Source organism: Dendrobates tinctorius, unplaced genomic scaffold (assembly GCF_039654945.1).
Source record: "Dendrobates tinctorius isolate UK_male_01 unplaced genomic scaffold, ASM3965494v1 ptg000070l, whole genome shotgun sequence".
NCBI classification, from domain to species: Eukaryota; Metazoa; Chordata; class Amphibia; order Anura; family Dendrobatidae; genus Dendrobates; species Dendrobates tinctorius.
The window spans coordinates 94,271,359-94,297,581 of record NW_027361738.1 but is presented as its reverse complement, the minus strand read 5'-3'; the positions used below and the strand labels follow the sequence as shown (position 1 = coordinate 94,297,581).

General features: G+C 45.1%; 1 protein-coding gene across 1 annotated transcript in view; it reads left to right on the top strand.

The window, feature by feature from the left end:
• The window catches only part of MEOX2 (mesenchyme homeobox 2), a 123,002-nt gene that overhangs the window by 82,923 nt on the left and 13,856 nt on the right, over positions 1–26,223 (top strand). The window contains exon 2 of the mRNA XM_073582135.1: positions 16,824–16,996. Within this exon, the coding sequence (XP_073438236.1) occupies positions 16,824–16,996 (173 nt within the window). The remainder of the gene's footprint in view (positions 1–16,823; positions 16,997–26,223) is intronic.

Genomic DNA, 26,223 nt, shown 5'->3' with positions numbered 1-26,223 from the left:
GGGTGCCTCTCAGGGGCCACTTTGGCCTCATGGTCTGATTTTGTGGGTGGGGCCCCTCAGGGTCCGATTTTGTGGTTGGGTCCCCTCAGGGTCCGATTTTGTGGTTGGGTCCCCTCAGGGTCCAATTTTGTGGCCGCGGCCCCTCAGGGTCCGATTTTGTGGCCGGGGCCCCTCTGGGTCCGATTTTGTGGGTGGGGCTCCTCTGGGTCCAATTTCGTGGGCGGGACCACTCTGGGTCCAGTTTGGTGGGCGGGGCCTCTCAGGGTCCGATTTTGTGGTTGGGTCCCCTCAGGGTCCGATTTTGTGGCCGGGGCCTATCAGGGTCCAATTTTGTGACTGGGGCCCATCAGGGTCCGATTTTGTGGCCGCGGCCCCTCAGGGTCTGATTTTGTGGCAGGGGCCCCTCAGGGTCTGATTTTGTGGCAGGGGCCCCTCTGGGTCTGATTTTGTGGGCGGAGCCCCTCTGGGTCCAATTTGGTGGGCGGGACCACTCTGGGTCCAATTTGGTGGGCGGGACCACTCTGGGTCCAATTTGGTGGGCGGGACCACTCTGGGTCCAATTTGGTGGGCGGGGCCTCTCAGGGTCCGATTTGGTGGGCGGGGCAACTCTGGGTAAGATTTGGAGGCTGGGGTCGCTCAGCCTCCAATTTGGAGGCCGGGGTCGTTGAGCTTCCGATTTGGAGGCCGAGGTCAAAGAGCCTCCGATTTGGAGGCCGGGGTGGCTCAGCCTCCGATTTGGAGGCCGGGGTGGCTCAGCCTCCGATTTGGAGGCCGGGGTGGCTCAGCCTCCGATTTGGAGGCCGGGGTGGCTCAGCCTCCGATTTGGAGGCCGGGGTGGCTCAGTCTCCGATTTGGTGTGTCGGCCCTTTAAGACTCATTTGGGTGCGCTGGCCCTTTAACAATCACTTTGGCGCGTTGGCCCTTTAAGAGCTAGTTTGGCTCACTGGGCTTCTAAATCCACTTTGGCGCACACATTCTCTCTCAGGGGCATGTGTCATGTGATGAAGCTAGATTTGCATTTGTGCTGTGGGTTTCACTTTAAGAGCTGATATTATGTGGCAGAATCTCTGTTCTGGAGATGTCATGTGACGTTCGTAGGCGTTGGCATAGTAACTGGGTCTGCCTGCGCATATCAATGAGCTCAACTGTCATTTCAATCGCCTCAGGGCACGTTTTGCCATTTCCTATTGAAAAGCATTGGAGACAGTGCATTCCAATGACGGGAAAAAAAAATTTCAACCGCAAATTGTGCAAAAACTACAAATCCGATCGACACGAAAAATACTTAGCACACCTCTCATGGACGCTGGCTTCGAAACGACACCTCAACGGAGTCTGTGCGTGTAGCGGTTCGGGCCGCATTAATTGCGGAAATCAACTTAATAATAAGAAGAAGAAGAAGAAGAAGAATAAGTTAGCAGCGTTCGGATTACAATATAGTGGTTTTTTCAAACCACTATAACTAGATGTGTATTTCCTGAAGGAAGTACAGATAGTGCTTTGAAATGGTGCCCGGGCTGCCCCTTTAAGAGAGACTTGCCTGCTGACCTGCAAGACTTTCAACACAGGATCCGTTTTAACTGTGGGTGCCTCTCAGGGGTCACGTTGGCTTGTGGGGCCCCTCAGGGTCTGATTTGGTGGGTGGGGCCCCTCAGGATCCAATTTGGTGACCTGGGCTCCTCGGGGCTTGAAATGGTGGACGGGATCCCTCAGGGTCAGATTTTGTGGCCGGGGCCTCTCGGTCCGATTTTGTGAGTGGGGCCCTTTAGGGTCCGATTTTGTGGGCGGAGCCCCTATGGGTCCAATTTGGTGGGCAGGGCACCTCTGGGTCCGATTTTGTGGCCGGGCCCCCTCAGGGTTCGGTTTGGTGGGCAGGGCCCCTCAGAGTCCGAATTGGTGGGTGGGGCCCCTCAGGGTCCGATTAGGTGGGTGGGGCCTCTCTGGGTCCTATTTGGTGGGCGGGGCCACTCTGGGTCAGATTGGTTGGGCGGGGCCACTCTGGGTCCGATTTGGTGGGCGGGGCCCCTCAGGGTCTGTTTTGGTGGGTGGGGCCCCAGGGTCTGTTTTAGTGGGCGGGGCCACTCAGGGTCCGATTTGGTGGGAGGGGCCACTCTTGGTCCGATTTGGTGGGCGGGGTCAATCAGCCTCCGTTTAGGAGCCTCGGATCACTCATCTTTCGATTTGGCGTGCCGGCCCTTAAAGACTCATTTTGGTTCATCGGCCTTTAAGAATCACTTTGGCGCATCAGCCCTTTAAGAGACAGTTTGGCGCAATGGGTTTCTAAATCCACTTTGGCAAACATTCTCTCTCAGGGGCATGCGTCATGTGATGAAGCTCGATTTGCATTTGTGCATTGGGTTTCGCTTTAAGAGCTGATATTATCTGACAGAAACTGAGTCCTGGTGGGGTCATGTAAAGTTCGCAGGCGTTGGCATAGTAACTGGGTCTGCCTGCTCATATCAATAAGCTTAACTGCTGCAACTGATCCTCTAATTTGAATCGCCTCACGTCTGCCCCATGTATTCCTATGGCAATGCATTGAGACAATGCATTCCAATGATAATAAAAAAATTTTTCAAATGCATATTGCGCAATAGCTACAAATCCGATCGATGCGAAAAATACTTAGCACACCACTTGTGGACGCTGGCTTCGAAACGACTCAACGGAGTCTGTGCGTGTAGCGGTTCGGGCCTCATTAATTGCGGAAATCAACTGAACAAAGATAACAAAATTAACACTAGATGTGTATTTCCTGAAGGAAGTACAGATAGTGGTTTGAAATGGTGCCCGGGCTGCCCCTTTAAGAGAGACTTGCCTGCTGCCCCTGCAAGACTTTCAACTCAGGATACGATTTAACTGTGGGTGCCTCTCAGGGGCCACTTTGGCCTCAGGGTCTGATTTTGTGGGTGGGGCCCCTCAGGGCCTGATTTTGTGGGTGGGGCCCCTCAGGGTCCGATTTTGTGGGTGGGGCCCCTCAGGGTCCGATTTTGTGGCCGGGGCCACTCAGGGTCCGATTTGGTGGCCGGGGCCCCTCAGGGTCCGATTTGGTGGCCGGGGCCCCTCAGGGTCTGATTTGGTGGGTGGGGCCCCTCAAGGTCCGATTTTGTGGCTGGGGCCCCTCAGGGTCTGATTTTGCGGCCGGGGCCACTCAGGATCCGATTTTTGTGGCCGAAACCCCTCAGGGTCCAATTTTGTGGGTGGGGCCCCTCAGGGTCCGATTTTGTGGCCGGGGCCCGTCAGGGTCCGATTTTGTGGGTGGGGCCTCTCAGGGTCCGATTTGGTGGGCGGGGCCCCTCAGGGTCCAATTTGGTGGGCAGGGCCCCTCAGGGTCCGATTTTGTGGGTTGGGCCCCTCAGGGTCCGATTTTGTGGCCGGGGCCCCTCAGGGTCCGATTTTGTGTCAGGGGCCCCTCAGGGTCCGATTTTGTGGTTGGGTCCCCTCAGGATCCGATTTTTGTGGCCGAAACCCCTCAGGGTCCAATTTTGTGGGTGGGGCCCCTCAGGGTCCGATTTTGTGGCCGGGGCCCGTCAGGGTCCGATTTTGTGGGTGGGGCCTCTCAGGGTCCGATTTGGTGGGCGGGGCCCCTCAGGGTCCAATTTGGTGGGCAGGGCCCCTCAGGGTCCGATTTTGTGGGTGGGGCCCCTCTGGGTCCAATTTGGTGGGCGGGACCACTCTGGGTCCAATTTGGTGGGCGGGGCCTCTCAGGGTCTGATTTTGTGGTTGGGTCCCCTCAGGGTCCGATTTTGTGGTTGGGGCCCCTCAGGGTCCGATTTTGTGGCCGGGGCCTATCAGGGTCCAATTTTGTGACTGGGGCCCATCAGGGTCCGATTTTGTGGCCGCGGCCCCTCAGGGTCTGATTTTGTGGCAGGGGCCCCTCTGGGTCTGATTTTGTGGGCGGAGCCCCACTGGGTCCAATTTGGTGGGCGGGACCACTCTGGGTCCAATTTGGTGGGCGGGACCACTCTGGGTCCAATTTGGTGGGCGGGGCCTCTCAGGGTCCGATTTGGTGGGCGGGGCCCCACAGGGTCCGATTTGGTGGGCGGGGCCCCTCAGGGTCTGATTTGGTGGGCAGGGCCTCTCTGGGTCTGATTTGGTGGGTGGGGCCACTCTGGGTAAGATTTGGAGGCTGGGGTCGCTCAGCCTCCAATTTGGAGGCCGGGGTCGTTGAGCTTCCGATTTGGAGGCCGAGGTCAAAGAGCCTCCGATTTGGAGGCAGGGGTCGATGAGCTTCCGATTTGGAGGCCGGGGTCGATGAGCCTCCGATTTGGAGGCCGGGGTGGCTCAGCCTCCGATTTGGAGGCCGGGGTGGCTCAGCCTCCGATTTGGAGGCCGGGGTGGCTCAGCCTCCGATTTGGAGGCCGGGGTGGCTCAGCCTCCGATTTGGAGGCCGGGGTGGCTCAGCCTCCGATTTGGAGGCCGGGGTGGCTCAGCCTCCGATTTGGAGGCCGGGGTGGCTCAGTCTCCGATTTGGTGTGTCGGCCCTTTAAGACTCATTTGGGTGCGCTGGCCCTTTAACAATCACTTTGGCGCGTTGGCCCTTTAAGAGTTAGTTTGGCTCACTGGGCTTCTTTTAAATCCACTTTGGCGCACACATTCTCTCTCAGGGGCATGTGTCATGTGATGAAGCTAGATTTGCATTTGTGCTGTGGGTTTCGCTTTAAGAGCTGATATTATGTGGCAGAGGCTCTGTGCTGGGGTTCAAGTGACGTTCGTAGGCGTTGGCATAGTAACTGGGTCTGCCTGAGCATATCAATGAGCTCAACTGTCATTTCAATCGCCTCAGGGCACGTTTTGCCATTTCCTATTGAAAAGCATTGGAGACAGTGCATTCCAATGACGGGAAAAAAAAATTTCAAACGCAAATTGCACAAAAACTACAAATCCGATCGACACGAAAAATACTTAGCACACCTCTCGTGGACGCTGGCTTCGAAACGACACCTCAACGGAGTCTGTGCGTGTAGCGGTTCGGGCCGCATTAATTGTGGAAATCAACTTAATAATAATAATAAGAAGAATAAGTTAGCAGCGTTCGGATTACAATATAGTGGTTTTTTCAAACCACTATAATAATAAAGTGCGTTCGCCGCTCGGGGTCTACCGTGCAGTAGGTGGTATAACTGCTGCTAAGTGGTGGCAGACAAGCAATATGGCGGTATGATGCACACGGGTTAAACTTCACCAAGAGTGTAAATACCAGGAGAAAACACAGAGCATGCAATAAAAATTATAACAAATTTTATTCAAGTAAAGTACTACAAAAGACATGTATATAATAGTATGCATTTATGGACAAAAAACAGACAGTATCCACCCACAGTGCCCCACACCTCCATGTTGATGGAAAATAATCCCGGACTATGTCCCCGGGGAATACTTCCACCCCACAAGCAATGTTAATACATAGTACCCAGGCACAGTGGCCTAAATGTAATTACAATAAAGTGAACATCACTCAAGGGCATAAGTGTGAGAAAATAAACCGCAGTGTAAAATTGCGGTCTAAACATGGGGAAATGAAGTCCCAGGGGCACTTACCGGGAGTGGAGGCAAAGGGGAACCAGTATTCCCCGGGGACATAGTCCGGGATTATTTTCCATCAACATGGAGGTGTGGGGCACTGTGGGTGGATACTGTCTGTTTTTTGTCCATAAATGCATACTATTATATACATGTCTTTTGTAGTACTTTACTTGAATAAAATTTGTTATAATTTTTATTGCATGCTCTGTGTTTTCTCCTGGTATTTATTGAATTGTTTGAGTTTATGCATTTTTTTGGCGTTGGAGGATAGACTTGCTGTTCCTTCATACGCCATATGATGATTAAAGGGTTTTTGATTTCACCAAGAGTGTGCAGAGCGGCCTCTGTTCACACACAGAGGTGCCGCAACAAATAACACAGAAAATGCTGAACCTGTTAGTGACACAGGCTTCAGGTAGATGCACACACGGTATCTGGTCACAGGAGCAGGACCCAAGACAGAGGAGCTGCATCCCTCTAGACCTACCGTGTGTGTGACGTCACTGCTGCGAATGCCTAGAAGGGCTGCAACTGCAGCGCGGTGTAGGACACCATGCGTAATATCAGAGGGAAGGGGTTTCCCCGCCAACTTGTGCCTATTAGTGGTGTAGGCCTCAGACTCGTTTGAAGGCAACTCTGATGTCCAGGTAGGTGACAAGGAAACCCGGGACACGCGGAAGGCATCAGGGATGGCAAGATCGCTTTAAGCAGGGACACATGGGAGACAACGGGAGTGGAAGTTAAAGTGGAATGCCGCCGTGTGTCGGCAGGCGTCACCACTCTCCGTTTGGAGAGGCTATCCCGTGAACAAAAGGCACTGGCCCGAATATATTTTTTTACATCCCGAGCCCTGTGCGGCCACCAATAAGACCCAGCCAGGAGTTTTGTGGTCTGCATATAGCCGCAGTGACCACCCCTCCTGGAGGCGTGTGCCCACGCGAGAACCCTCGGCCGAAGGTGATGAGGGACAAAGGTCTTACCCGGCGGCACAGAGTTTGGCCATTGCGGGGCGCTGTTGTCCGAAGCAACAGCATGTTGACAACGGTAGCAGCAAATGGAGTCTTGTGCCGGACACGCCTCAAGAACGGCATGAGACACCTCCATGGGCTGAGGGGGTGGAATCTCTGGCTTGGGTAGTTCTAGAGGCTCAAAAAAGTTGGGAGCTGAGGTAACTTTCCGCTTGGATTGAGCACGCTCCATACCGAGCTCCGAAAAACGGAGGTCAATGCGGGTGGAAATGGCAATCAGCTCCTCCAAAGTTTGAGGAACCTCTCTGGTAGAGAGAGCATCTTTGACATGCTCTGCCAAACCTCTCCAAAACACAGGGATAAGGGCTTTGTCAGACCACTCCAGCTCGGAAGTCAGTGTCCGAAAACGAACGGCATACTGACTAACCGAGAAGGATCCCTGGGTTAAAGCCAAAAGCTGAAGAGAGGTGTCGTGCGTGACCCGTGGACCGAGGAAGACCTGCTTAATAACTGTTAAAAACTGAGCAGCAGTCCGAACCTCTGGGTCACCACGCTCCCATAGTGGCGTAGCCCACTCCAACGCCTTGCCTGACAGAAGGGAGGCAATAAACCCCACCTTGGCCCGCTCCTTAGGGAATCGTGCAGCCAGTAGCTCCAGCTGGATAGAGCACTGACTGATGAAACCCCTACAGGAGGCGCCATCGCCAGAAAATTTATTGGGCTACGGGAGGCGGGTAACTGTCGGCGCGTGGTAGGGCGTGGACATATGCGTAACCGCGTCAGTGATTGCTTGTACAGCAGCTTTGGTGGATTGCACAGCAGAGAGAGCCCTCTCAAGAGTGGCCAACCGGCCCTCAAGCTGCCAAATGCACTGCAAGAGTTGCTGCTGTTCTGCCATCACTAGCCAGACCCTGGCGCTAGTATAGTGTTAGGAATGGCGGAACGCACTAAGTACAATAATAATAAAGTGCATTCGCCGCTCGGGGTCCACCGTGCAGTAGGAGTTACAACCGCTGCTGAGTAATGGCAGACGAGCAATATGGCGGTATGATGCACACGGGTTAAACTTCACCTAGAGTGCGCAGAGCGGCCTCTGTTCACACACAGAGGTGCCGCAACAAAAAACACAGAAAACGCTGAACCTGTTAGTGACACAGGCTTCAGGTAGATGCACACACGGTATCTGGGCACAGGAGCAGGACCCAAAACAGAGGAGCTGCGTCCCTCTAGACCTACCGTGTGTGCGACGTCACTGCTGCGAATGCCTAGAAGGGCTGCAACTGCAGCGCGGCGTAGGACACTGCTGCTCGACGACAAAGCCAGATAGCAAGCGCGATGTCGGACGCTAGCGTAGTGGTGTGGTGAGCACAGTGGCTTAAGGCTTGCCACTGACTGGCGCTGACTACTAAACTAATTCCCTATCACCATGCGTAATATCAGAGGGAACGGGTTTCAAATGAGTCAGTCACCAGAGTCATACATCCGTCACTGTGATGGTGTGATATGCTATGTGGATGTCATTTTTTGTATATTCCTATTTTTCTATTTCAGTTATTTTCATAGTGTTTTTCTTATTACATTGTAAGTCTACAACCTCACTGTATCTGTCTCTTGATGACCCCCTGTAGTGCATTAATCCCTAAGGCCCTTTGTTCTCCTCTGGAAGGCCGGGAAACCGCCCCAACTTGTTTGACTACCCCTGGACAAGGAAAGGGGTGGAGAGAGAACAGGAGCTGGGCAAGTCAGTTCCGGTGTGGACAGGATTGGGTAAAGACTGCATTTCAGAGAGAAGGACCCATTTTTATCCTCTGGTGCTAGAATTTTGGAATCTCATTTCCCTGGACATTTTATCCTGATACTGGACTGCATTCTTATTCTGGACTATCTTATCCTTTGTGTGGTGGACTGAATATGGACCTTTTCGTATTTTTGCCTGAATAAAGGTCTTGGAATTGTTCACTCTTCGCTTGCTCTGTGATACCAGAGAAGGACCCCGTGACAATTGGTGGCAGCAGTGGGATCAACAGAGTGTAACCCAATGGAGAACCACCCACAGAGTGAGTACAGAAATTGGACTTTATGCAGTTTACAGGAGAGAGCCAGAGACCTGGGCCTGAACTACCAGGGACTGACTAAAGAGGCCTTAATCGATCTACTGGTGGGCGCTAGCCTGGCCACCTCCTCCCAGATGTCTGAAGGACAAGCACTGGAGACAGGGATCCCCTTCCAGAAAAGCCAGTGGTTGGTGTGGTACGAAGAAGAGATGGAGGTTCTGGGCCCCGGCATCTCTCAGGAGTGCAAGGAGGAGGCTGCCCGCCGGGCACAGCGGAGACAGGAAGCAATGGAGCTTGAAAAAGAGAGTACCGCAATGTGGAGTGTAACCCCAACAATCCGGGAGCCTGTACAGATCACCCGGACAGAGTATAAGCCATTTGATGAGGCTTCCGGAGATGTGGAGGGGTTCTTCAAAGACTTTGAGCAGCAGTGTGCTGTGATGGAAGTGCCCCACTCTAGCTGGACTGTATCCTTACTGCAGGACTGACCATTCGCCCTGATAAGTGCCAAATAGGGATGGCTGAGGTGCAGTAGCTCGGGCATAGAGTAGGGGGTGGGACACTAAGGCCTGAGCCTGCCAAGGTGGAAGCCATTAGCAACTGGTGTAGACCCCAGACTAAAAAGCAGGTACTTGCATTTTTAGGAACTGCTGGTTACTATCGCAAATTTGTTTCTAACTTCAGCACCTTGGCCAAGCCCCTAACCGACCTGACCCGCAAGAACATGCCTAGGAATGAGACGTGGATGACGGCATGCGAGGATGCCTTTTCAGCGTTAAAGACTGCCCTCGTCACTGCTCCTGTCTTGGCTGCCCCGGATTATAAACGCAGGTTCCTCGTGCAGACAGATGCATCCACCTTTGGGATTGGGGCAGTACTTAGCCAAGTGAACGCCGCCGGAGAAGAACATCCTGTTGCTTTTGCCAGTCGGAAACTACTGGATTGGGAAGTTGCCTATGCCACTATTAAAAAGGAGTGCCTTGCCATCGTATGGGCGCTAAAAAAATTGCAGCCATACTTGTATGGCAGAGACTTTACAATTGTTACAGACCACAACCCCTTCACATGGCTGAATCGCGTATCAGGGGACAATGGAAGATTGCTGCGGTGGAGCTTGTCCTTACAACCCTACAACTTCTCCATCCAATACAAGCGGGGAAGCCAACACCAGAACGCCAATGGACTGTCTCGACAAGAAGAACCATAGGCTCCCCAGGCCGACCTACCCCTGCCACTGTGCAAGGAACTATAAATAACTGAGCAATGTGGACTAAAGTGAGCAGGCCAGAGGTCTGTGTAGACCTCATGGCATGCTCACTTATTATGGGGGGGGAGAGGTTGTGATGGTGTGATATGCTATGTGGATGTCATTTTTTGTATATTCCTATTTTTCTATTTCAGTTATTTTCATAGTATTTTTCTTATTACATTGTAAGTCTACAACCGCACTGTATCTGTCTCATGATGACCCCCTGTAGTGCATTAATCCCTAAGGCCCTTTGTTCTCCTCTGGAAGGCCAGGAAACCGCCCCAACTTGTTTGACTACCCCTGGACAAGGAAGGGGGTGGAGAGAGAACAGGAGCTGGGAAAGTCAGTTCCGGTGTGGACAGGATCGGGTAAAGACTGCATTTCAGAGAGAAGGACCCATTTTTATTTTCTGGTGCTAGAGTTTTGGAATCTCGTTTCCCTGGACATTTTATCCTGTTACTGGACTGCATTCTTATTCTGGACTATCTTATCCTTTGTGTGGTGGACTGAATATGGACCTTTTCATATTTTTGCCTGAATAAAGGTCTTGGAATTGTTCACTCTTCGCGTGCTCTGTTGATTGTGTGATACCAGAGAAGGACCCCGTAACAGTCACCATTCACACATAGCAAGTATAGACTATACTAGCGCATGGCGGAACAGCCATGCGCACCTTTTATAGCAGCCGGGACCTTCCGCACGCCTCCAGATCTCTGAGATGGACAAATGAGATTTGGAGCAGGACCTGAGCACATGACTCCTGATCTCCAATGGGAGATCGTCTCATGAGCATGCTCAGAAGATGGACAGAAGGACTTAGCCTCTGGAGAGATTTGCTGCAAGGCAATCTCCTCTGCAATCTCCTCTGCAGTAGATAAACAGCAGGAGACTGCAGAATGTGAGGGTCTGGATTCCTGCATAGCGACCGCAGAAACCTGACTCCTAACAGGTCCCAGCTGCTATAAAAAGCGCGCATGACCGTTCCGCCATGCGCTAGTATAGTCTCTAGTTACTACTGTGTGAATGATGATGGATGTATGATTCTGGTGAATGACTCATTTGAAACCCCTTCCCTCTGATATTACGTATGTGGACAGGGACTGAGCTTAGAGTCAGCGCCAGCGCTCCTCTGCTGCAACATCCACAGGTGCTAGCATTCGACATTGCGCTTGCGTACTAGCTTTGTCATCTAGCGGCAGTGTCCTACACCGCGCTGCAGTTGCATCCCTCCTTGGCATCTGCAGTTGCGACGTCGCACGCACGGCAGGTCTAGATGGACGCAGCCCCGCTGTCTTAGTTCCTGCTCCTGTGACCAGATGCCGTGTGTGCATTTACTCTGAGTACTGTGACTCCAACAGGCTCAGCCTTATTGTATTTGTCATTGTTGGCACCTCTGTGACTTAACAGAGATTGCTCTGCGCACCTGGGTGACGTTTAACCCACGTGCGCATTTCCGCCATATTGCTCCTGCCACCACTTAGCAGCAGCCATATCATCTACTGCACGGTGGACCCCGAGCGGCGAACGCACTTTTTGTTATTATTTTTATTTAGTGTGTGCCGCCGTTCCTAACACTCTTACTTTTTTAAAATATGTTTCATGAGTCACAAAGTAACCATTTATCAACTCGGTAATTCAATGTTGACAGCCAAAATGTCAGCATTTGTTGTCATATTTGCAAAAATGATGGACACAAAAAAACAGAACACGTAAATGCTAAGCTTCTGTGCAAAAATTAGTGATATATAGTTATAAAAATAGTTATAAAAATGAGTGTATTTTGTTAATGGAAGAATAAATCTTTGTACCGTATTTGCGAATAGAGTAAATTTTAATATTTGTTGTTAAAGTTTTTATAGGCTTAGAAAGATAAAGCTGCTTTCTTCCAAAAATAGCGCCGCACCTCTCTCCTGGTTGGTTGTGGTATTGCAGCTCTGTCATATTCCCTCTGACACAGTCTCTAATTGTACACAACACCTTTAAAACCTTATGAGATAATGTTTTTTGTTGAAAATCCTTTGATGCCGGTTGGGTCAAAATAGTGGCTAATGTCAGAGATTGAGGATGTCTAGATCGTTACCTGTATCAACGATTCAGTTCATTGCCCTAATCCTCTATTTCAATGATCTGTCCTAGGCAGAGTGTTTTTCAATGTATCTCCTGTACACCAGCCCTCCTCTCCCTTTCTACACCCTTGAGCCAAAAGTTTTCGATAAGAGCTATATAATTAACAATTGTTTTGATACTGCCTTGGAAACCATAGTTAATATTAAGGACAATTGTGTAATTGGCTGATATGAGATGGACGAGGCCATGGCTGCTTCTACTAAAATGCCAGAGTACTCACAGTGAGTGTATGGTATATACACCTCCAATTTCAAAGCATAGTCTATATAGTATATATATATATATATATATATATATATATACACCCTTGTAGGTCACTGCCAGCTCCACAATAATTAAATGAACTACTTGCTGCCACCACCAATCATTTATACAGGCTGATTGGACACTCGATATAGGTAGCGTATGGCTTCAGTGGTGCCCAAATTCATTTTTTTTATTAGCTCAAGGTTACACCAACATACCTCCCCTTGGGAAACTCATGTGGATGCTGGTTGTGGGATGTGCTAGGTCTTTCAGAATTTTATAAAACCTCCAACTTCCAGGATATCTTCACCCCTAGAGGTGTCAGGCAGTAGATATTGTCACCATGATTCTTATCGCAATTTTACTTTTACATAGAAATTCAAGATGACCTGAATCCATTGGACCAGTATTAAGTTTGAGGAGTTAAAATGGCCTTACAATGGTGTGAGTGAATGCCTTATGTTCGTCCCTTCTCTATGACGCCAGAAATCAACAATATCTCCCAAAACATTCAGATAGACGCAAACCTCAATATTCATCAGTGACCACTGGCTCCAAAAGGTCTAAGAAAAATACTTTGAACAGAGGAAGCCCCTGTACTTCTGCACCTCTGAATAAACAAATACAGTCTTGGTGTCTTTTTTCTCAGTGCAATTATCCCTTTGTAATTACATGGACACTACAGAGGGGCCCCTACTTCAATGGAGATGAAAGTGTCAGCACTTTCTTCCCCAGTTATACATAGTTTTTCACTTTCCCCCTCTGTAATTAGTTTCTCTGTTCTCCAATCACAATTGATCCCATGTGTTCAATGTGAGGGTGATATGTCCCCTCTCTGGAGATGTCTTTATAGATTTAAATTTTACTCTATGACAAATCTTTGGGAAGATTTTTGAAGCAGGATAATAGGTAGAATATATTCAAAAGTTTCAGGAAAGGATTAACAAGGTTGTCTAACTGATAGAAAAATATTTTTTAAAGTGTTCCGACTTGTAAAATAACAAAATAAATAAATAGAAATAAAAAGAAAAAAGAAGTGATACTCACCCTCTGTCATCTCTCCCAGCTCCCATACTGCCTCTTACCGAGTCCCTACTGCTTTCTACTTCCTGGTCCCATTTGACACCCTGGAAGTGATGCTAACTACTCTATCAGCCAATCACTGGCGGAGGAGGGTCACCGCTGCAACCAATGATTGGCTGAGCATTAATTTTCTGCTATTTTAAGAGTTACAAGATAGGACCATAATGTAAAGACCAGGGGGCTGGGATGGGATCAGGGAGAGTAAGTGTAGTTTCTTAAGATCACAGATTTTGAAAAATCATTTAGAAAGAATAATTACAAAACGTTTTTTTAAAAAAAACTCTTCTACCTTTTTCTTTCCAATAATTTCTAGTGTAAATACAAGCAGAGACCTCAAAAAATGGGTCAGAGAGCTGTCAGTATAGCGAGTACTGTGCTCGCAGGACATGCAGGGTGGGCGGAGCAGGAAGTCAGTGACTGATTTATCTTCAGCCAGTAGTTGTAAAGCCGGAAGTGAGGTCATTTTGACAACTTTTATAACTTGCAAAGTAGTCATTTGATATCTCTTCTCACTATTGAGAATTTGTCTGAGGTTGCACTTTTGGAAGCATCATTTGGTCCATATAAACATTGGGTTTTTCTATGACATCCATATGAAGGGGAAGGAACTGTTTCAATCACAATTTGAAACTTTCAGGTCACATAAAAATAAATTTTTTAGAAAAACCACACTTTTTCACCTGCCCATCTTATTCAAAGTTAACGGGTTTTTTACCATCTTTATAGGTAGATGTTGTAACATAGAGCTTGTAAATGCAAGCACCTTTGCAATTTACTGCTTATTAACATTTGCAGCTGTTCTTGAGATATCAACACTTTTCTTTTGTGTACAGTTTGTTGCCTTGGAGACCGACTACCGCTGCTGTCTTGCTTGTAAGCACTTTGCTGAGGCTGGCTGGGATTAGGAGGAAACAGAACAATCCAATTTCAAACCAGTGCTTACAAGCTCAAAGGAAAAGAACTTTTAAGCACTGTGATTGTTCCGCTGTCTAGCAGCAGTTGCTTGCATTTACAAGCACTCTCCGGCAATATTAACCCTTTAAAGCTCCTTGTTTTTTTAAAATTATTTTACTAGTTCCCATTGCTAAATTATTTAAAATGATTTACTTTATATAATCCACAAAAAGGAGTGGAGTCAGGGAAGTGACAACTCTGGTGGACACATTTTTGAAGAAGAAATTAAGTTGTCAGAGTTTTTAAAAAAATCAATAAATGACCACATTGGTGACAGAAAGTTTTTCAGCTGTCAGTTATTATGACTGTCATCCGTTCATTGGTTGATATGTTTGTCTTAATGACCCTACGTGGAGGTAGGAAGGTATTTGGAGTTAGTGTCTTTCTTTATTATATATGGATGGAATTTTCCAATATAATGAAATGAGTACCGACACCACACGCAACGGTGAATAGCGGGATTATTGGGATTTAAAGGTGGCACATGGAGAACATACAAAAATATCTCTGTGCAATCAAGCATCATGCTAAGGTACCAAATATCCCATTAGATACTATTACTGTAGTATTAAGGCTCTGTCACTATAACATTTGTTTACAAGAGGTCAGAAATACGGAGATGAGAAGAGACAAGAGGAAAAGATAAGCCTTATATGCTGTTATCTAGGGTTAGGGTTAGGGCGAGGGACGTAGCGGCTTATGGTTTCAACTTGTCACAATGATAAAAGTTAGTGTAGCTCTAGAGGAAAAACTGTGAAGAAGTGAAGCTATGTGACATAATTTTACCAAAATGTTTCTAAGACTCCCAGAAAAAAGAGGAGTCCAATCCTCACACACTCCAGAAAAAGTTGTCAAGTCTCGCAGGTGGAAAACCCAGCATTCCTGGGCAAACATCTCTAGAGTGTGGCACCAAGATGTTTGATCATCAGACTCATTTGGAGATGGACAGAGTTGGCCTTTCTGCAACCCAAAATGTTGATCATGTATTTCCTTCCTTGGCTGAAGTTTCAGCATAATGATATATGGTGTATCTTAATTTTACCCCAAAGTCCCCTAGGGAATATTCCTCTTTTCTAAAGCTTCACCTCCAGTTTTCCTTTCTCTAGTGTTCTGAGTATCCCATATAGTTTATTGTTTCTGTGCCCAGCACCCTCTGATTCAAGATTCCACCCCTAAGTGGTGCTAATTCAGGTAATTTCCCTCCTTTTTAGTACTTTAGTGCTGTGTCTCTCTAGCCCTCCTACTTTACATGAGTTTCCCCCACTGTGCCCCTGCTTGAGGTCAAATGCCCTCACAGTGCTCCTGCTTTAAGTCAACTGACCCTGCTTTACGTCAGGTGCCCCCCACAGAGACCCTGCTTTAGGTCATGTGTCCTTACAGAGACCCTGCTTTAGGTCAACTGCTCCCCACAATGCCCTGGCTTCAGGTCAACTACTCCCTACAGTGCCCATGCTTTAGGTCAACTGCTCTTTACAGTGCCCTTGCTTCAGGTCAACTGCTCCCTACAGTGCCCATGCTTCAGGTCAACTGCTCCCTACAGTGCCCTTGCTTCAGGTCAACTGCTCCCTACAGTGCCCATGCTTCAGGTCAACTGCTCCCTACAGTGCCCTTGCTTCAGGTCAACTGCTCCCTACAGTGCCCTTGCTTCAGGTCAACTGCTCCCTACAGTGCCCTTGCTTCAGGTCAACTGCTCCCTACAGTGCCCTTGCTTCAGGTCAACTGCTCTTTACAGTGCCCTTGCTTCAGGTCTACTGCTCCCTACAAGTGCTCGTGCTTTAGGTCAAATGCGCCCTACAGTGCCCTTGCTTCAGGTCAACTTCTCCCTACAGTGCCCTTCCTTCAGGTCAACTGCTCCCTACAGTGCCCTTGCTTCAGGTCAACTGCTCCCTACAAGTGCCCGTGCTTCAGGTTAACTGCTCCCTACAGTGCCCTTGCTTCAGGTCAACTTCTCCTTACAGTGCCCTTGCTTTAGATCAAATGCTCCCTACAGTGCCCTTGCTTCAGGTCAACTGCTCCCTACAGTGCCCTTGGTTTAGCTCAAGTACCCTTCATAGTGTCTCTGTTTTAGGTCAACTGCCCCCCAGAATGCCCTGGTTTCATGTCAACTGCTCCCTACAGTGCTCTTGCTTTAGGTAAAGTGCCCACCATAGTGGTCTGCTGGTCTGCTCCAGGTATTTCCCGTTTTGTGCCCTTCCTTCAGGTGTATGGTATGTAAAGGGGTGTGAAGGCTTTAGGAAAGGTAAAAAGAGGGAATGGGTTATGCTCAAAACTTTCTCTTGCCTCGTTATGGCTGCGTATGTGCATTACAAATTTCCCTGAAAACAATATGAGAGAGTTGGCATGGACGTTCCTCAGCAGATGGAGTTGAATTGCTCGGTGGGAGACGGCATTATGTTTTATTTTCACAGTGATATAATGTGTAGTTCTATAAGTTTTATAGTTTTGCTTGAATATTACACATATGTTCGCAATAAAAAGAAGCATAATGCTACGACACACTAACCTAAAAACAACATAAAAAACATCCAGATAATACAACGCCTGGTTTTCATTTCATTTAAATTAAAAAAAATGTAAGAAATTGAGTTTTTATTTATTTTTTGTTTATATCTACAGATTCCCAGGAAGGAAGTTATAAGTCCGATGTAAATAGTAAACCCCGTAAAGAGAGAACGGCCTTCACGAAAGAGCAAATCCGAGAGTTGGAGGCGGAATTCGCTCATCATAACTACCTGACCCGGTTGAGACGATATGAAATAGCTGTAAACCTGGATCTTACGGAAAGACAGGTACTCCACATAAGAGGGATCTATATGGCTTGGGCTGGATGGAATATGAAATAACTTAAAGGTGATTTGTCACTTGTCATAAATATGTATTTTTTTTACCTGGTGTAAATGCCGCTGTTCTCCTGAATCCGGTGTCGTTTTTCTTTTTGTTCTGCACCTCTCCGTTCCATTGATTTGGCCTTTTCTTCCCTGTATGTAAATCTAACCTTGTTAGAAAAAAGGGTGTGGTTACCAACTCTTTTCTGTGGGCGTTTCCTTGAAGACCACACCCAGTTGACTTACAAGACTAGATTCATGTACAGCGAAGATGGGGCCATATCTCAATAAAGGAGAGGCGCAGGATGAAAAGAAAAATATCATTGAATTCAGGATAACAGGGGCTATTACACCAGCTAAACAATGCACATATTAATAACAAGTCCTCTTTAAAGGGGTTGTCCATTAAAGTCAACCCCTTTTCACATGAAAGGACTCCAGATGGTGGTGGTGGATAACTAGTGGATCTTGTGATTCCCAGAAGCAGCAACAGGAAATCATTGGGCTTTACCATAAATATACTGGGAATGTTCCAATAATGAAAACCAGACTCCGTTCCCTGTGAGCCATGCAGCACATACGCATCATGTTTCATGGCAACCTGTAACGAAGGCAGAATACTGGCTAGTACCGGACAACCTGTATTCTGCTGAATGTTGGCTTCTTGGTAGTAAGTGACTGCTGGGAAGCCTGGAGAGAATACAGAAATGGTGTCACAGTTTCCGCCTTCTCTTTTCAAATTTGCACCGTGTGTATGGAATAGCGGCAGCAGGGCAGGTGAGTAGTCACTGCTCGCATGATTACTGAGATGCCGATTCCAAGAAGCTGCCTCTGGATCCAACATAACTCAGAGCCGGTCTCACAGTGCCCATGTTCCACGGCCTTACTTATAATGGAAAAGAATATTTCAAAACCATATAAAATAATCCTGAAGTGTCTGCGTGTTATGACTGCACAATCACAAGCACAAAGCTAGCAAACAAACTAGGGGAGGCAAAAACCTGAACCTGACAAATCCCTGTTCAGACTGGATAAAGCCTTAATGTGTCCTTGATCCGTCCCTACCTTACCGCGGAGATCGGCACTCCAAGATACTCCAACGGCACCCCACTCGACGACAGCTCACCCTGAATGGCCCTAACAGCTCCTAGAATAGTTATGACCGTGTAACAACTCACTAGGGAAAATAGGTTATACATGAAAACTGCAACAGACCCTTCCGGTTCCTGCACAGACTAGATATCCTCGCTCTGCAGCGCCTACTCTTTCTTGCTCACGCTATCTCTCTCTCGCTCTCTCTCACTCTCCATCTCTCCCTCTTTCTTGCTCTCTCTTCCACACTCTCTTCTATCTCTTGCTCTCTGTCTCTATCCCTCGCTTTTGCGCTCTTGCTTGCTTTCTTTCTCGCTCTTCCTCTCTTATTCTCTCGCTTTCCCTCTCTCTTTAGCTCTCCCTCTCTTTCACACTCTCTCCTGCTCTCTCACTCGTTTTCTCTCTTGCTCTCCCTCTTGCACAATATCTCTCTCAATCTTTTTCTCTCTCTCACTCTCCCTCGTTATCTCTCTTCCTCACTCTCTCTTGCCCTCTGTCAATAATTTTTAATTAGACCAATGTAATGCCTCATTTGCCCTGTGGAGGCGCTGCTGTGTAATCAAACAATTGCTGACAAGTTTTTTTTAAAAATGACAGCTAGTTGCTCGGTGTTAGAGCAACAGGACCCACTGTGGGGAGGGTATTTTCAGAGGGTGTTTTTAACAAAAAAGGGTGTGTCCAATGTAGACAATCCCTTTACGGGACTTGTTCAAGGGCCATATTGAAACAGTGGCCAGAGGATAAGTGCTGCGATATTGTTACTATGGTGTTTTTGTCCTGTTGTTTATTATGTTTTATGTGTGCGGTAAAATGTCTTATTTTATTTCCCTGACCTTGGGCATTTGTTCTTTATAAAGAGAGAAATAATAATAATAATAATAATAATAATAATATATCAGTACATACAGTTGTGGCCAAAAGTATTGACACCCCTGCAATTCTGTCAGATAATACTCAGTTTTCTTCCTGAAAGTGATTGCAAACACAAATTCTTTGGTATTATTATCTTCATTTAATTTGTCTTAAATGAAAAAACACAAAAAGAATTGTCCTAAAGCCAAATTGGATATAATTCCACACCAAACATAAAAAAGAGGGTGGACAAAAGTATTGGCACTGTTGGAAAAATCATGTGATGCTTCTCTAATTTGTGTAATTAACAGCACCTGTAACTTACCTGTGGCACCTAACAGGTGTTGGCAATAACTAAATCACACTTGCAGCCAGTTGACCTGGATTAAAGTTGACTCAACCTCTGTCCTGTGTCCTTGTGTGTACCACATTGAGCATGGAGAAAAGAAAGAAGACCAAAGAACTGTCTGAGGACTTGAGAAGCTAAATTGTGAGGAAGCATGAGCAATCTCAAGGCTACAAGTCCATCTCCAAAGACCTGAATGTTCCTGTGTCTACCGTGCGCAGTGTCATCAAGAAGTGTAAAGCCCATGGCACTGTGGCTAACCTCCCTAGATGTGGATGGAAAAGAAAAATTGACAAGAGATTTCAACGCAAGATTGTGCGGATGTTGGATAGAGAACCTTGACTAACATCCAAACAAGTTCAAGCTGCCCTGCAGTCCGAGGGTACAACAGTGTCAACCCGTACTATCCGTCGGCGTCTTAATGAAAAGAGACTGTATGGTAGGAGACCCAGGAAGACCCCACTTCTTACCCTGAGACATAAAAAAGCCAGGCTGGAGTTTGCCAAAACTTACCTGAAAAAGCCTAAAACGTTTTGGAAGAATGTTCTTTGGTCAGATGAGACAAAAGTAGAGCTTTTTGGGCAAAGGCATCAACATAGAGTTTACAGGAGAAAAAAAAGAGGCATTCAAAGAAAAAAACACGGTCCCTACAGTCAAACATGGCGGAGGTTCCCTGATGTTTTGGGGTTGCTTTGCTGCCTCTGGCACTGGACTGCTTGACCGTGTGCATGGCATTATGAAGTCTGAAGACTACCAACAAATTTTGCAGCATAATGTAGGGCCCAGTGTGAGAAAGCTGAGTCTCCCTCAGAGGTCATGGGTCTTCCAGCAGGACAATGACCCAAAACACACTTCAAAAAGCACTAGAAAATGGTGTGAGAGAAAGCACTGGAGACTTCTAAGGTGGCCAGCAATGAGTCCAGACCTGAATCCCATAGAACACCTGTGGAGAGATCTAAAAACGGCAGTTTGGAGAAGGCACCCGTCAAATATCAGGGACCTGGAGCAGTTTGCCAAAGAAGAATGGTCTAAAATTCCAGCAGAGCATTGTAAGAAACTCATTGATGGTTACCGGAAGCGGTTGGTCGCAGTTATTTTGGCTAAAGGTTGTGCAACCAAGTATTAGGCTGAAGGTGCCAATACTTTTGTCTGGCTCGGTTTTGGAGTTTTGTGTGAAATGATCAATGTTTTGCTTTTTGCTTCATTCTCTTTTATGTTTTTTCATTTAAGACAAATTAAATGAAGGTAATAATACCAAAGAATTTGTGTTTGCAATCATTTTCAGGAAGAAACTGAGTATTATCTGACAGAATTGCAGGGGTGTCAATACTTTTGGCCACAACTGTAGCTTATAAGGCAATTCCTAAATAAGATACAAAAAAATAAGATTCAAGGAGATTTCATTGCAAATATTATTGACCAGAAATGCTCCACATTCAATGTGCAAAGTATTAGCCACAAATGTGGAGCAGATGACCAGGAAAACATTTCTAAACCAATATATTTCTATGAACGCATGTCAGGTGCCAACAAAATAGGGAGTTTCCGCAACTCCTCAAAAGTGTAGAAAGCAAATGTTTTCAATCCTCCGCATAATTTATGCCTATAGTACGCAGCTTTATGTGATGTATAGGTGCACCTTCCTATATATCTCCCTGCGTACAGATACACAGACACAGATGTTAGAAATCTTTCCGGTTGGAATTTATAAAAACACTCTCATTTTGAAGACTTTATTAATGTGATATTCAATGGAGGCTTTCCTGTATTACAGAAAGTTGGGATTTTAATAGGTAAAAGTAAAACTATTGCGTTAGGAAAGAAAAAAGTGACATTCACCGTCCCAAAAAAGACAGTTATATTCAAAAAAGAGTTAAAACATAGTAACAGAAGTGAATGGAACTGGGGACACCAACTTCCATTCACTTGTGCAACTATGTTTTAATTCTTTTTTCTTGATAAAAAAAATGTCATCTAAAGGGGGCAATGAGCGACATCTTTTTCTTTCTAAGCAATTCTCCACAATGGGCCTGATCTTTGTGTGTGGTATCCGGGTCCGGGGTCCCTGTTCTTTGGAAGTTCAGTTCCATTGACCCTGGATGGGAAGTTAATGCGAGCACATGGTGCTGGATCACCTCACCTGAAAGATTACTACAGACGTCAATAAGGGTATGATTACCTGAAACGCGTTGATGTTTCACATTTGTATCATGATATTTTAAGACATCCACTTGAAGTTTGGACTCTTTCCCATTGGAATAAATAAATTGTTGGTTTATTATTACATCGTTATTAAAAGTGGGGGAAAAAACTCCAGCAAACAGTGGACAAAAATATATTACCATAAATAAGATAATATTAACATGGTGGACATAGGGCCATACTATATAGAAAACATACATACATAATCCTATTGTTAATAAATATAAAGTGCCATATCAATCAGAAACAATCTGAAATAAAGTGCATAACAAATATAGAACAGGATAATGACAAATAGTAAATACAAGTGATAGATGGCCCCTAGATTCTCCAGCTCCAAATTTTTTTTTCCCCGCTTTTAATAATGATGTAAAACAGGAATTTATAAACACTTTTGTTTGGGTTTATTCACTTTTTGAGATGGTTTATATAGTGTGTAATGTGGATATTCTACATGATCTATTTTATGAGTGGGTGGTCCACTAAAAGCCCCTATGTACAAGAATACAACTACTATAATACTGCCCCTATGTACAAGAATATAACTACTATAATACTGCTCATATGTACAAGAATATAACTACTATAATACTGCTCCTATGTACAAGAACATAACTACTATAATACTGCCTCCTATGTACAAGAATATAACTACTATAATACTGCTCCTATGTACAAGAACATAACTACTATAATACTGCCTCCTATGTATAAGAATATAACTACTATAATACTGCCCCTATGTACAAGAATATAACTACTATAATACTGCCCCTATGTACAAGAATATAACTACTATAATACTGCTCCTATGTACAAGAACATAACTACTATAATACTGCCTCCTATGTACAAGAATATAACTACTATAATACTGCCTCCTATGTATAAGAAAATAACTACTATAATACAGCCTCTATGTACAAGAATATAACTACTATAATACTGCCCCTATGTACAAGAATATAACTACTATAATACTGCCCCTATGGACAAGAATATAACTACTATAATACTGCTCCCGATGTACAAGAATATAACTACTATAATACTGCTCCTATGTACAAGAATATAACTACTATAATACTGCTCCTATGTACAAGAATATAACTACTATAATACTGCTCCTATGTACAAGAATATAACTACTATAATACTGCTCCTATGTACAAGAATATAACTACTATAATACTGCCCCTATGTACAAGAATATAACTACTATAATACTGCTCCCGATGTACAAGAATATAACTACTATAATACTGCTCCTATGTACAAGAATATAACTACTATAATACTGCTCCTATGTACAAGAATATAACTACTATAATACTGCTCCTATGTACAAGAACATAACTACTATAATACTGCCCCTATGTACAAGAATATAACTACTATAATACTGCTCCTATGTACAAGAATATAACTACTATAATACTGCCCCTATGTACAAAAATATAACTACTATAATACTGCCCCTATGTACAAGAATATAACTACTATAATACTGCTCCTATGTACAAGAATATAACTACTATAATACTGCTCCTATGTACAAGAACATAACTACTATAATACTGCCCATATGTACAAGAATATAACTACTATAATACTGCTCCCGATGTACAAGAATATAACTACTATAATACTGCTCCTTTGTACAAGAATATAACTACTATAATACTGCCCCTATGTACAAGAATATAACTACTATAATACTGCCCCTATGTACAAGAATATAACTACTATAATACTGCTCTTATGTACAAGAATAAAACTACTATAATACTGCCCCTATGTACAAGAATATAACTACTATAATACTGCCCCTATGTACAAGAATATAACTACTATAATACTGCTCCTATGTACAAGAATATAACTACTATAATACTGCTCCTATGTACAAGAATATAACTACTATAATACTGCTCCTATGTACAAGAATATAACTGCTATAACACTGCCTGTATGTACAAGAATATAACTACTATAATACTGCCTCTATGTACAAGAATATAACTACTATAATACTTCCCCTATGTGCGAGAATATAACTGCTATAATACTGCCTCTATGTACAAGAATATAACTACTATAATACTGCTCCTATGTACAATAATATATCTACTGTAATACTGCTCCTATGTATAAGAATATAACTACTATAATACTGCCTCTATGTACAAGAATATAACTACTATAATACTGCCCCCTATATACAAGAATATAACTACTATAATACTGCTCCTATGTATAAGAATATAACTACTATAATACTGCTCCTATGTGCAAGAATATAACTACTATAATACTGCTCCTATGTACAAGAATATAACTACTATAGTACTGTCCCCTATGTACAAGAATATAACTGCTATAATACTGCCCCTATGTACAAGAATATAACTACTATAATACTGCCCCTATGTACAAGAATATAACTACTATAATACTGCCCCTATGTACAAGAATATAACTACTATAATACTGCTCCTATGTATAAGAATATAATTTATTTAGTACTATAATAAAACCAACAGAGTGTAGATGATAGAATAGTGATATATTATTTCACGTATTGTTAATATCCAACAATTATTTATAATTACCCAATCATACTGTGATTTTAGGAATAAACCTTCATTTATCTAGATCTTAATGAGCCTTAGAAAGTTTTATGAACTGAGAATCTCCGTATTCCTTCCTCTCTATTAATATTTTGACTTAGTTGCAGGTATCTGGGGATTGGTGATGAAGGATAATTATAGCGGTCTATATATAAACCGATCCTGCGTGCCCGGCCGTAGATTCACATTCTGCTCCAGTAACTGCAGTGTAATCAGCACTTTGGAGACATGAGGGTGACCCAACGAGCTGACTACGTGAAAAGATAAGATTCTGGGGAACAGATGCAACTGATAGATCAATGTACTATTTATGATTTACTCGTTGTTCTTTATGCTGCAACATCAGGAGCTACAGTTACATTTCAGCCTCATAATAATAATAATCTTTATTTATATAGCGCCAACATATTCCGCAGCGCTTTACAGTTTCAAAACACAAGTCATAAGTAACAACATTAACAATACAATAATTAAAGCAAAATAAGACGAAATAAGCCGCCCCTGCTCGTGAGAGCTTACAATCTACAATGAGGTGGGGGAGATACAGAGGACAGGTGTGTATCTACAATGAAGGTCCAGCCATCCTGAGGGAGTGAGGGATGGATGGAGATAGTGAATGGGCTACACACGCACACTTACACATAGAATGACTTTGATTAGTGAACGTGATAGGCCGCTCTGAACAAGTGTGTTTTGAGGGAGCGCCTAAAACTATGCAAATTGTGGTTATTCCTAATTTCTTGGGGTAGAGCATTCTAGAGGATTGGTGCAGCGCGGGAGAAGGGAGGTACGGATTAGTGCGGAGGTTAGTCGAAAGTCGTTTGCAGAGTGCAGCGATTGGCTAGGCCGATAGACAGAATTGAGGGAGGAGATGTAGGGGGGTGCCGCACCGTGGAGAGCTTTGTGGGTGAGAACAAGTACTTTGAATTGGATCCTATAATGAATGGGCAGCCAATGTAAGGACTGACGAAGAACGGACGAGTCCGAGTACCGATTACCCAGATGGACGACCCTGGCTGCTGCATTAAGTATGGACTGGAAAGGGGATAGTCGAGTGACGGGGAGGCCAATTAATAGAGCGTTGCAGTAGTCCAGGCGGGAGTGGATCAAGGCGACAGTAAGGGTTTTTGCCGTTTCCATGGTGAGAAAAGGGCGGATTCTAGAGATGTTCTTTAGGTGTAAGCGGCAAGAGCAGGCAAGAGATTGTATATGGGATGTGAAGGAGAGATTGGTGTCAAACATTACACCCAGACAGCGCGCCTGCTGCCGGGGTGTTATTGTGGTGCCACCCACAGAGAGGGAAATGTCAGATTTAGGGAGGTTAGTAGACGGCGGGAGCAGAAGAAGTTCCGTTTTGGAGAGGTTAAGTTTCAGATAGAGAGTAGACATGATGTTAGAGACTGCAGACAGTCACTGGCGTTCTGTAGTACAGCGGGGGTAAGGTCGGGGGAAGACGGATATAGTTGTGTGTCATCAGCATAAAGATGGTACTGAAAGCCAAATCTGCTGATGGTCTGTCCAATTGGGGCCGTGTAGAGAGAGAAGAGAAGGGGGCCAAGGACTGAGCCTTGAGGTACCCCGACAGCAAGAGGCATGTCCTAATAAATATTAGTATAAAAACATTAGCAGAACTTTTTTAGTTTAACCCCTTTACTCCCAAGGGTGGTTTGCATGTTAATTCCCAGGCCAATTTTTTCAATTATGACCACTGTCCCTTTATGAGGTAATAACTCTGGAACGCTTCCACAGATCCCGGTGATTCTGACATTGTTTTCTCGTGACATATTGTCCTTCATGTTAGTGGTAAAATTTCATTCATATAACTTGCGTTTATTTGTGAAAAAAATGGAAATTTGACGAAAATTTTGAAAATTTTGCAATTTTCCAACTTTGAATTTTTATGCTCTTAAATCACAGAGATACGGCACACAAAAAACTTAATAAATAACATTTCCCACATGTTTACTTTACATCAGCATGATTTGGAAACCAAAATTTTTTTTGTTAGGAAGTTATAACGGTTAAAAGTTTACCAGCGATTTCTCATTTTTGCAACACCATTTTATTAT